The 12,958-nt window shown below is 36.5% G+C and overlaps 1 protein-coding gene across 13 annotated transcripts in view; it reads left to right on the top strand.

The window, feature by feature from the left end:
* Positions 1–12,958, top strand: part of ptprk (protein tyrosine phosphatase receptor type K) — a 180,090-nt gene that overhangs the window by 164,956 nt on the left and 2,176 nt on the right. For 11 of the 13 annotated variants that reach the window (XM_051138280.1, XM_051138283.1, XM_051138284.1 and 8 more), the window contains 10 exons: positions 259–295; positions 1,756–1,853; positions 2,457–2,573; positions 3,598–3,752; positions 5,741–5,876; positions 6,347–6,496; positions 7,001–7,174; positions 10,359–10,490; positions 11,389–11,514; positions 11,631–11,794. In XM_051138280.1, coding sequence (XP_050994237.1) covers positions 259–295; positions 1,756–1,853; positions 2,457–2,573; positions 3,598–3,752; positions 5,741–5,876; positions 6,347–6,496; positions 7,001–7,174; positions 10,359–10,490; positions 11,389–11,514; positions 11,631–11,794 — 1,289 coding nt within the window. The remainder of the gene's footprint in view (positions 1–258; positions 296–1,755; positions 1,854–2,456; positions 2,574–3,597; positions 3,753–5,740; positions 5,877–6,346; positions 6,497–7,000; positions 7,175–10,358; positions 10,491–11,388; positions 11,515–11,630; positions 11,795–12,958) is intronic. The other 2 variants (XM_051138279.1, XM_051138286.1) reach the window with 1 other exon arrangement.

Genomic DNA, 12,958 nt, shown 5'->3' with positions numbered 1-12,958 from the left:
ATGTTAACATCCCTGGCCTGTGTTTCAGTTAACGCTCATGATTTTGGTGTCGTGTGTTTTAGTTTTCGTGGGAGGGGGGATTTGATGTCGGGTCTCCCTGCAGAGTGTGTGTTTGATTTGTAGAAATCGTGGTGTGTGTGTTGAGAATACAAGTCTCAAAACGAAACCAGTTTTGCATAGCCCATTTTAAATGAAGTACTCTCAGATTTGAATTGTTTGCTGCCTTCAACAAAATCCTTATTTTTGTTGCTTTTGCAGGGATATCAAAGGCCCAGCCATTACATTGCAACTCAAGGTAAATGAGGATTGTTAAATAATTCATCTTTGATTTGTTGCCAAGAACAAAAACTGACAGATGTTTACATGTAAACTAGTTAAAGTAATAGATTTAAAATGCATTTATTTTATACTAAGTATAGTTTAAGTCTATTAACATAGTTACTGACATTTCTCGAGACCTACTGATATAAAAATTGTAATTAAACTTTATTTGGAGTACTACTTGTGCACAATGCACATTTCTTAGTATTAAGCTTAAAATATGTTTTAATGTCACTGTTGATGAGGATTGTATGATCTTTAATATTTTGCATTTAAAGACTGATATTATTTAAAGCATACTTAAAGTATATTTGCAGTAGTTCCAGTTTAGCACAATCAAATAAACTCCAGTATATCCTTTGTTGGACTTCAGCACTACTTTCTCACAAATAAAGTGCAAGTGCAAAATTAGCTGTTCCAATTTAGCAGACTTTAAATATACCAGATTAGTATGCTAAAAGTACAGTTGCAAGGTATTTTTTCAAGTAGATAAGATGTAAATGTATTTGTGGTATACTTTGTATTTAAAATAGATTGATTTCATGCTTTTTTGTTTATAAATTTTATTTATTTTTCACTTGGCTGCAATTCACCGAAAACATTTGTGTAACAACAAATGCGCAAGCAATGAAAAAAATGGCAACCTAAAAAATGTGAACATCTACAAGAACTAGTTTTAAGTCAAAAAAAAAAAAAATGCTGTATCAACTGACATATTTTAATTTATACCACCAAAACTACTTTATATGGGTTAAATCATTTAGAAATATATCTTTAAAGTAATAAATTCAGGTCACCACTTTTACAGTAAACGATCCAGAATAATATCCTCCAGATTACAGTGCATGGACTTGCTACACTAGTGAAAAATAAATATACTAATATGTAGTTAAAATACATTTATTTCATGCTAAGTATACTGCAAATACATTTACATATTATGTACTTGATAAAAATACCCTGCAATTGTATTCTTAAAGTCTGCAAAATTGGAACAACTAATTTTGTACTTAATGCACTTTAATTGTGCGAAAGTAGTGCTGAAGTCCAACTAAAGATATACTTCAGTATATTTGACTGTGCTAAAGTATTTTGCATTTAAAGACCGATATTATTTAAAGATCATACAATCCTCAACGATAGTGAGATTCAGTATTTTTATATCAGTACGTCTTGAGCAATATGTCAGTAAATATGTTAATAGACTTGAAAATATACTTAGTATAAAATAAATGCATTTTAAATCCATTACTTTTTTACTAGGGTAATGATACAAATGTTATATACCATCAAAACATTCAACATTATTTATCAGAAAACATATCATGCAAAATCTGTCAGTTTTTTTTTTCTACGATGTGATAACTGAAATTATGATTGATATCGAACAAAAACATTTCGAGAAATACAGCTGAAGTTTTGTCTTTCCCACAGGCCCTGTCCATGAGACGGTGTACGACTTCTGGAGGATGATCTGGCAAGAGCAATCAGCCTGTATCGTCATGGTAACCAACCTAGTGGAGGTGGGCCGGGTATGTCACTATTCTGCCTGCTGAGGGGCCGTTGTGTGGTTTTGTGCTCTGTGATGTGACCTGAAGGCCCCTGCCTGCAAAAACCTTTTGAAGAGTGAACGAGGACTAGTAATCCAGGCCACCAGATCGTATTGTGATGATAAGTGACAAAAATGGGTGAATCGTACAAAGCCTGTCAGGAACAGGTCATGTTTCACCCTTAAAATCAAGAAAGAAATACTAACAAACTTTTGTAACACTTCTCAAAGGGTTGAAGCATGTTTATGTATGCATTTTGTACAGTTGTGCATGTTGTGGATGTTTTGTTTAAATATATCCTTATGCACAGGTGAGAGCATTTGAAATGATTTCACAGCAGTCTTTATATCACAATATCATAGGACTCGCATCTTAAAGGATTTAAACAAATGTTCAACTTTAAGATTTAATCCATAAATTAGACTGCTGTGAATCAGGATGCATCTGTGTTAGCTTTGCATCACTTGATATGTACTGTATTTAAGTTATTCAATTAGTTGTTTTTAATAAACATGCAAGAAGTTGCATTAGAGTGCATGTGATTGCCTCTGTATTTTACGTTTGATTGGTCTCATCCTCCTGTAGGTGAAATGCTATAAGTACTGGCCCGATGATGCTGAAGTTTATGGAGATTTCAAAGTGACATTTGTGGAGGTCGAGCCACTCGCAGAATACGTTGTCAGGACTTTCACTCTGGAGAGGGTGAGATGTTTTGAACATGTTTAAAGTTTATTGTTTAAACCTTTTGTCAAATATGGCAACTGTTACTAATATTCTGTAGCCCTGAAGGAAATATGAAACCCACAAAACCAGTCTTAAGTAGCACGGGTATATTTGTAGCAATAGCCAAAAATACATTGTATGGGTCAAAATGATTGATTTTCCTTTTATGCCAAAAATCATTAGGATATTAAGTAAAGATCATGTTCCATGAAGATATTTTGTAAATTTCCTACTGTAATTATGTCAAAGCTTAATTTTTGATTAGTAATATGCATTGCTAAGAACTGCATTTGGACAACTTTAAAAGCGATTTTCTGAATATTTTGATAAATATTTTGCAAATAGTTGTATCTCGGCCAAATATTGTCCTATTCTAACAATTACATCAATGGAAAGCTTATTTATTTAGTTTCAGAAGATGTATAAATCTCAATTTCAAAAAATCACCCTTATGACTGGTCTTGTGGTCTGGGGTCACATGTGTTTAATTTCTTCATGAACTCCATATACAGTGGCCACACAAAGTATTTGGACACTTTTAAACACTTAGGTCACAGTTATAAATGTGTGACTTCATTAGATGAAGAGTCTGTATCTGCGTGTGTCAAATGCTGCAGGATCTTTTCTTTTCATTAGCGTCACTTTTGCGCATACATATGCTTTTAAAACAATTATTTGGTGATTGTCAGTGAATGTATTAAGTCAGTTCTTCCTCAAATTCACCACCCTGTCCACAAACCACAAACATACATAAAGTTGAACAACACTGACTGTCTTCATGTTCAACACTGCATCTGTTGTTGTAGTATTTCAGCCCCTTTTTTAAATGGGGTTGAACAAACAAAACAAATGTTTTGTTTGTAAAATGCACTTTTGCATCTTTCTCCACACTTGCAGTGGTATATTGCCATTAGTGTGACCTTAAATGTCCAGATACCTTTTGGGGCCAGTATATTTTTTAGGTGCTCAGATGTTTCGTGAATATTCGTCCTTATTTTCACAGAGGGGGTTTAATGAGGTGCGAGAGGTAAAGCAGTTTCATTTCACTGGCTGGCCCGATCATGGAGTACCATATCACGCAACGGGACTGTTGTCATTTATCCGACGAGTTAAGATGTCTAACCCTCCCACCGCTGGGCCTATCGTCGTCCACTGCAGGTACTGCATTGCATCAACACCTTCACACATACAGCCTTTGCGCTGGAAATGTAGAGGTCATTTAAACATTTATGTAACCTGCTGTAGTATTTAAAGACAATTTGCAGTGTAATTTGCAGAAAAACGGAAAGACGTTGCATGTGTGAATGAGAGAAAATGAAACGGTTTTTATGTGTAAATGTGGCCACTGAAATACATTGCTAATGAAACATCGTAATTGCCTTGTACGGGTTTGAAGACAAGACGATTTTCTGATTTCAGAATTATTTTCAGATTTAAAAAAAATGAAAATGGAAATGTACTCTTGGATCTTATGCAGTAAATGGGTGCCGTCAAAATGAGTGTTTTCTTGTGGATTGTTGTGATTCCATTCACTGCAAAGGATCCATTGTTGATCCATTATTGTTGTTTGACAAGTGATGCAATGCTGCGTTTCTCCAAATCTGATGAAGAAACAAACTCATCTACATTTGGGATGGCCTGAGGGGGAGTGCATTTTCAGCAACGGTGAACTGTTCTTTTAATGCATCAGTACAGCATCAGAAGAAACCACAGATCAACAGCTTGACATTTTCTATCCACTTCTCTTAAGCAGTGCATAGTTGACTCTGGAGGTCCGTTTCTGCTGAGATCTATTCTTGTGTTGTGGAGTAGAATGCATTGTCATTTGTTTATACCATCATTTCCTGTTCTTAGGGTCTTACCACAGCTCATATGCAAATGCAAATGGTCTTGTGGTTGGTTCTGTTATTTTGTCATGCTCACACTTCAGTCTACCAGCGTCCACATCTGACATTGTTGGTCAGTCACAGCAGTTTGCATGATTCTTTGTACTTCTGATTCTCAGCCCATTTAACACATCTGGCAGAAACAATTTTACCATTTTACATTACCACGTTGCTTGTCGTTCATGCCCCAAGAACAGGATGTGGTCTCATCTGCATTGCTGCACGCAAACAAAAAAAGAGCAATCCCATGATGCAGCTTTCTTTTCCTTTCAACTGGTTAACAGTCTTTGATTGCTACTATCTTTGTTGTCGTGGCATTATGTCGCAGTTCAGTCAGACAGCAAAGGTCTGTTTCGAACGCGGATTGCAATGATTGACAAAGATAACTGTAGCAACAGACAAGAAAAAAAAAAAAAAATGTGTGTCAAATTATATAATGCATAATTCTTGAAAGAATAATGAAGAAAGAAGAAAAAGAAAACCAATCAGTGATGGCTAACTAATAATAATAAAAACAGTCTTTGCTCTATCACGTGATGTATTTCTATGTTCTTTATTTTAATATTTTTCACTTGAATTTAAAGCAGTGTGTACGTATTCTGAAAATATTGCTTGCTGTACTTTTTATTAGCATTAATAATTGACTAACACACTTAGAAATTCTGTATCAAAAACAGTGCAAAGAATTGGGAAATTTTACTGGTGTTATGACAGCACTACTCGATACTAAATAATCAAATAAACTTTTTTAGTTATATGTGTAGAACAAGTGTTTAATGTTTTAAAATACAGATATAATTTTAACAGACATTAAGGTAAAGAAATTGAAGTAAACTAGATTTTAATACAACTTATTTCACATTTAAGAGGATGTACACATTATTGTATTTAAAAAAAAAAAAGTGCTTTGGAAATTTCATACACAGGAGAAAACCACTGCTTCAGACAGTTTACATAAATTAACTGTATCTTTAACTGTATCTCCTTTACAGCACCAGTGTTACTGCAGTCACACTCAGTTTTTTGAGCACCCTGTCACAAATGTTTTGTTCTTAATCCAAAAAAATGTCTTGAGACCCTATTTTTTTGTACATAATAAAACTTTAAGAAGAGGTCTGATGTTTAAAAGAGTAGCGTTTAGAAAACTGTGAGCCACTGCTCACAGTCACATGCTCTTGCCTCTCGCCGTGCATTGTTTAAGCAGTGATGAAATAGATACAAGACAGATGATGATTTTTCTCCCTGTTCCGTTCGCGTCAGTGCGGGAGCCGGCCGGACAGGATGTTACATCGTGATTGACATCATGTTGGACATGGCAGAGAGAGAGGGGGTGGTGGACATCTACAACTGCGTCAAAGCTCTGCGCTCCAGACGAATCAACATGGTTCAGACTGAGGTGTGTTTAAATTATGATCCCCTACTAAATGTATTTTTAAAACACCACTGGTTATATAATTCATAATGTTAATATTTTGTTTTGGCTTCCAAGGTTGCACGTTTTCATTTAATTAGGTATACAAAAAAAAAAAAAAATTACCAATTTTGCTGTTACTGCCAGTATCTGAAAATGCATGTTCAAAGGTCTGCAGTGTAGCTGCATTGACCTCTATAAAACATCTAGAGGAATGAAACCTCAGTTCTGACCACTAAGGGCCACTGTTGCATTTCTGCAATATTTACAGCAACAACAACAGAAAAGCAGTCAGCCATGCTGTAGTATCTGCCTTGCTGCTATGATGTATAAATTCAGAGTTCATTCTACACATGTAATTCCATCATCTACATGTCAGGCAAACTAATAAGGTTGTCAAAAATGAAAGCATGTGCACTGACAACATACAACCCCTGGTTTCCTCTGGCTCCCAGGAGCAGTACATTTTCATCCACGATGCCATCCTGGAGGCATGTCTGTGTGGCGAGACGGCGATTCCCGTGTGCGAGTTCAAAGCCGCGTACTACGACATGATCCGCATCGATTCTCAGAGCAATTCCTCCCACCTCAAAGACGAATTCCAGGTACCTAACAAATTCTCTTTCTTCTTATTTATTGCTTTACTTTTCTACTGGCTTTCCTTCAACACCCAGATTTTGCATGGACATCAAGTGGAGACCCAACACAAATAAATAAATAAATAAATAACTCAAAAGTAAACAAATCAAACATGATTTTATTAATATTGCTATGAGCTGAAGCATCATTCAGTGTTTGGTTTCTAAACATCTCTTGGTGGTTCTGTGTTCTTGGTAGGGAATAATTTACAGCACAAAACACTGTAATTAATGTATTCTCATAAAGTTTTGTATACTTGTATTCTTGCATCATTTTATTCATGCATTTGAAGATGCAAGCATGTAACGCAACCTTTTTATGTTGACGATCACTTCGTTTGACTAGTTTCTGCCAAATGACAGACCGTACAGTTTAACTGGACGCTTAGCTTTGACATTAACAACAAAAGATCTGACTTCCATTCTTAGCAGAATTAGCCCTCACCTGCTTTTTTCCTCTTTCCTGCCCAGACGCTGAACTCAGTGACCCCTCAGCCTCAGCCTGAAGATTGCAGCATTGCACTCCTTCCTCGAAATCACGACAAGAACCGCTTTATGGACAACCTCCCTCCTGACCGCTGCCTGCCCTTCCTCATCACCATCGACGGAGAGAGCAGTAACTACATCAATGCAGCGCTCATGGATGTAAGTATGGCTTCCTCGCTCTCACTTTTCCTCGTCTCCTTTATGTTAGACACACGCTCTGTTCCAAAACCTAGTGAGCTGCTGACGGAAGCAACATTTGAGGGCAGCCAAAAGATAGGCAATTTAACTTTGCACCTTCTGAGATGCCTAGATTTAGTCAGCATTGTGTGTATCAGATCAGTCAGTCCCAGAAGTCATCGTGCTGAGCTCAGAGAAACAATTGATGAATGAGAAATGTCTGTTTTAAATACACATACATTTCTTTAAGTATTACCAAAAGTTGTAGTATTATTACATATTAATAACAACAGTTCAGTGCAATAAAAACTGAATTATTTTACTCCAGTGTTTGTGCTGTGGATTCTTAATTCAACGTGCTAACATCAACCTCTACTGAGTCGAGTCCCTTGTGCACTATTTGTGTGCCAATGTGCAGCATCTCAGAACAGTCATTTGTGAGTTTCCATGCTGCTTTAGTGCGCAGCTGTCAGTGTAGGTAGTAGACAGTGAGATCTCTCATTGGATTTTGGAACGGAGCTACAGAAAGCTAGAGACAAATCCAGGTGGCAAGTCCTTTGAGTGGGCCACTTTCAAACCTATTCCAGTTGCTCAATTATGAGTGGCATAACATGGTGGTAGTGTCAATGTGGATCATTGTCTTGAATTAATAAAGCATTCAATTAGCTTCTTTTCAGTAGTGTAATTAATGAATTCTTCTTGATGGCTGTATGTGGCCCTAAATTGAACTTTCTTTCATTTGGGTTTTCAAAAATAATAAAGTCCAAATTATTTTAGTAACATTATTGGAAAGGGTGAGGTAAGTGTAAGTGTGAATCTCTTGCTTTAAAGTGTTAATTTTTGTCATTTATTAAAGGACAAGTTCACCCAAACACTGAACAGTGTGCCATCATTTCTCACCCTCAAGTCATTCAAAATCTGGATAGTTTTTTCTCTCCATCGTTCTGTGGAAAACATCTGGAGATGTTCATTTTTATGCAACAAAAGTGAATGGTGACCAGTTACTGTCAAGCCCCAAAAAAGGACAAGAAACCACCATAAAAATAGTCCATATGCACTTTTAACTGAACGCAAGCACAAATAAAGGTCCCTGCACACTGAGTCCAAAACTTTTGCACATTAAAAAATAAATACAGCCTCACATTGTGTCAATCACGTTTACACACTGCCTCCAAAAGCTTTGTCCGTCATAAAAAAATTTGAATCAGGTTTAATTTTTTGCGTTTTTCGCATCCGTAGCAAGCATTTTGAAAGGTGTTTTGACAATTCAGAACCACCGTCAGGGACGTTGTGTGCGTGACGATTTTTGACGAATACTAAAAAACGCATACGAAAATTTTGGATTTAGTGTGCAAGGACCTTAAAGGGTTAGTTAAAGGGTTACCCAAAAATGAAAATTAGCCCATTATTTACTCACCCTCAAAGCATCCCAGATGTATATGACTTTCAGACGAATGCAATCGGACTTATATAAAAAAAATTACTATGGCTCTTTCAGTGTATAATGCTTATAATGCAATGGGTGTGTGTTTCTCTTCATCAGTCCAAAACAAGTCCAATAAATTGCATCCATCCATAAGAAAAATATCCATATTTAAAACATAATAATAACTTTATTCTAGCTTGCACTAACAGTTGTACACAAAATAAGTTCTGGGCGGATGACATAGGACGTAACAGAAGTAACGAACGTGGACACACATTGGAGAGAGCAAAACAATACAACGCTCACAAATTAGAAGTACAAAACAAGGATTTGTAAAATGTCGGAGGATTTCGATATAAGCCAAGAGGAGACTGGTTTTCCTTTGCTAAAGTCAGGAAACTTTGCTTCCTTTGCTCCTGTAAACAAACATTGGTTTGTGCAAGACTCACATGCATTCGTGAATATTACGTTTTAAATGTGGATATTTATCTTACAAAAACGCATCGATTCACTACAGGAGGCCTTTATTCACACCATGGAGCCGTGTGAGGCACTTTTTATTATGGATGGATGCACTTTATTGGACTTGTTTTAGACTGATGATGCATTATAAAGCTTAAAGGAGCCAGAATAATTTTTAATAAACTCAAACTGCATTCGTCTGAAAGAAGGAAGTCATATACATCTAGGATCCCTTGAGGGTGAGAAAATAATTGATAAATTTTCATTTTTGGGTGGACTAATCCTTTAAGACTTGCAATACAAATCTGCTCCTCACCCAAAGCTACCATATGGCATCAGACGTCTTGCAGCTTGAGTCGTATGAACTAGTTTTAGTGTGTTTTGAGCATCACAGCTCTTGGTCACTGCCTGATTTCATAATATGGAAAACTTAAAGATTAAAGATTGCTCCGAATCTTCTTTTGTCTTCCACAGAAGAGAGCAAGCCGAATAGGTTTGGAATGACATGAGGACGTGTGAATTTTCAGTTTCTAATTTGAGAATGCAGTTGTTTAGTTTCTAGATTGATCTGTGAGTTACAGTGCATCCATCTCCTAGTGCTTCATTTGTCATGGCTGTTTGTGTAAGTACTGTAGTGAATTAGCTCGTGTCTATCTAATGTAGTGCACTGTTTTTCAGTGTGCACAATCTTCTGTATATCTGAGAGTGCGTTCAGTCAGTGACATTCCAAAACAGATCTGTAGATCACAGCTGATGACCTCTGACCCTGGGAGATGGTGATGGCACAGCCAGAATCAGCTAGTTTGACAGCTGAACTCAAAAAGTTGTGATTTTAGAGGGTAATTTTAAATCGCTTCCTCGTACGCTTCACAAACTCTTGGACTTTTTTTAACCAAGCCGTCAGAAGAATACCAGGTAATTTCTGATTCAGTTCTGCCTCTGTTAGACTGGATTTGTTTCGTGGCTTTAGTGGTATGTCAGCACTTTCCATTCAACCTCTCTATACTGGGTTTGCTACAGCATGCAGAGAAAAATGAATGCATTTAATCACTTACAGAGATGTACATTTGTCACACTGACACATCGACAAAGACACGCACACACAGGAAACGACACACGTTTATATCATTCTCTCATGACGCTCACTGTGGTCCTTGCATGATCATACACATTCACACATTGGCCATCTTGAAAAACGTCCCATCTTCGTCTTTGTTGTGCGTAAGTGTCACAAAGCAGAGTGTTTGCTGGAAGTACATTATGTTCTATGTTGTGCAGAGCTACAGGCAGCCGGCCGCGTTCATTGTGACCCAGCATCCGTTACCCAACACCGTCAAGGACTTCTGGAGGCTGGTGTATGATTATGGATGCACCTCCATCGTCATGCTCAACGAGATCGACTTGGCTCAGGTGAGATTAAAGCTAAAGTGCTTATAAAATGTTCATGTATGTTCATGTGTTCATGCAATGTATATTTGAGGAATCAGAGCACATGAAAGATCAGGTGAAGTCAAAAACAATTTGTTTATGTTCAGCCAAACTGAGCATTTCTTTGGTGTGTTTGAAGGAATAGTTCACCCAAAAATGAATTTTGCTGAACATTTACTTACTCTCAGGCCATCCAAGATGCAGATGAACTTGTTTCTTCATCAGATTTGGAGAAATATAGCATTACATCACTTGCTCACCAATGGATCCTCTGCTGTGAATGGGTGCCGTCAGAATGAGAGTCTATACAGCTGATAAAAAACATCACAATAATCCACAAGTAATCCAGTTAATGTCTTGTAAGATGAAATGTTGCGTGTTTGTAAGTAGCAAATCTGTCATTAAGGTGTTTTTAGCTTTAAACTGTTGCTTGATCTGTGCATATTTCTCTCCTGATTCACACAGCGTAGCTTTTCACTGGAGGAAGCTATATTATGTATTACTGATTTGTAAATGATGGTTTAAAGGTAAAACATCTTAATGATGGATTTGTTTCTTACAAACACGCAGCATTTCTCTTCTCAAGATGTTAACTGATGGACTGGTTTACTAGTGGATTATTGTGATGTTTTTATCAGCTCTTTGGACTCTCATTCTGACGGCACCCATTGTCTACAGAGGATCCATTGGTGAGCAAGTGATGGAATGACACATTTCTCCAAATCTGATGATGAGATGATACAAACTCATCTACAACTTGAGGGGGAATACATTTCCAGCACATTTTCATTTTTGGTTAAACTATTTCATTAATGCAACACCAGGGTTACTGTCAGTGACTCCTACATGTGTTTGATCCGTGTGTAATCGGTGTGCACAGGGTTGTCCTCAGTACTGGCCGGAGGAGGGGATGCTAAGATACGGCCCTGTACAGGTGGACTGCATATCCTGCTCTATGGACTGTGATGTCATTAGTCGTCTTTTCAGGATATGCAACCTGACCCGGGTGAGTTTTTCCACATGTCCTGAAACCCATTGATTATTTTGCCAATGCAACAAAGTGCAGAGTACATACATCAATGCAGTGCATTGTTACATTGACGTGTGTGTGTGTGTCCTAAGCCCCAGGAAGGTTACCTGATGGTCCGTCAGTTCCAGTACCTGGGATGGGCGGGTCATAGGGAAGTCCCTGCCTCCAAGCGCTCATTCCTCAAACTGATCCTCCAGGTGGACAAATGGCAGGAGGAATGCGAGGAAGGCGATGGTCGCACTATTATACACTGCCTGTGAGTAGATCTACAGTGAACAAAAGCAGCTATTTTGTACTGTATTATTAATCAGTAGCTTCAGTATTACGTGTGAATGGACAAAAAGTCAGACCACAAAGTCTACTCATAGCTTCCTCTAATATATCTTCCGTATTTCCTGTCAATGTATTGCCTGTGAAGAAATATTTACTCTCATACTGCTCTCACTGATAACAGATTTACTCACACCCACACATCAGAAAAAAAAAACTATTACTTGTCCTTTTATATATCAGGTAAATTTGTTGAAGCATGAATAAAATGATTTATGCTTTATGCTTAAATTGTTTATGCTGTATGAGTAAAATTAACTTTGACACATAAAACAATGTTGATATGATAGTGGCTTAAATTTTAAAGGGGTAGTTCACCAAATATAAAAACTCTGTTGTCACTGACTCACCATCAAGCTGTTCCAAAACTGTATGAATTTATTTCTTCTGTTGACCACAAAAGAGGTATTTTGAAGATTGTGGGTTTTTTTTTTTTTTTTGTTTCGTTTCGTTTTGTAGGTGAACTAGCATCATTAACCACTGTACAGCATACATTTAAAAGAACACTTGCAAAAAAATGAATGAAAATGTATTACAGTTTAAATTTATATTAAATACAATTAGCTAAACTTTAGAGTGCTTTCAGATCCACTCAAGGAGTTGTAAATGTAGTGCATCTTCATATGTAATTTCATAATTATTTGTCTTAATATATTATTCAAGTTTTACTGCTGAATGTACTTACAAACATTTATGATAAACTAAAATATACTTTAATTATATTTTAGATCATTTTTAGTTTCAATTTTGCTTGAAACTTGTCATTTGTTTTATTTGTTTTAATTACACATTTGCAATGAAGTTGCAATTTAGTGCATTTAAGAGTTAAAGATATTTTTTAAATATATTAGCTACAAATGTAATATCAAATAATACAGTGGAGTTAATTTGAATCCAGTACTTTGCATGTGCTTTGGTATGTTAGTTTACACATCAAAACAATGGCATGACAAAATATTATTACAACATGACTTATAATGTTATTTAAAGTAAAACTCTTAATTTTACATCATTACAAAGTGCACTTTTTAAAAGTTACTTAAGTCTGAAAAATAGTCATGTCTCTTTTTAAATACACTTAAGTGGCCTT

This window comes from Labeo rohita, chromosome 20 (genome assembly GCF_022985175.1).
Source record: "Labeo rohita strain BAU-BD-2019 chromosome 20, IGBB_LRoh.1.0, whole genome shotgun sequence".
Taxonomy (NCBI): Eukaryota; Metazoa; Chordata; class Actinopteri; order Cypriniformes; family Cyprinidae; genus Labeo; species Labeo rohita.
Note: the sequence above shows the minus strand (reverse complement) of the source record. Positions and strands in the feature narration are given on the sequence as shown.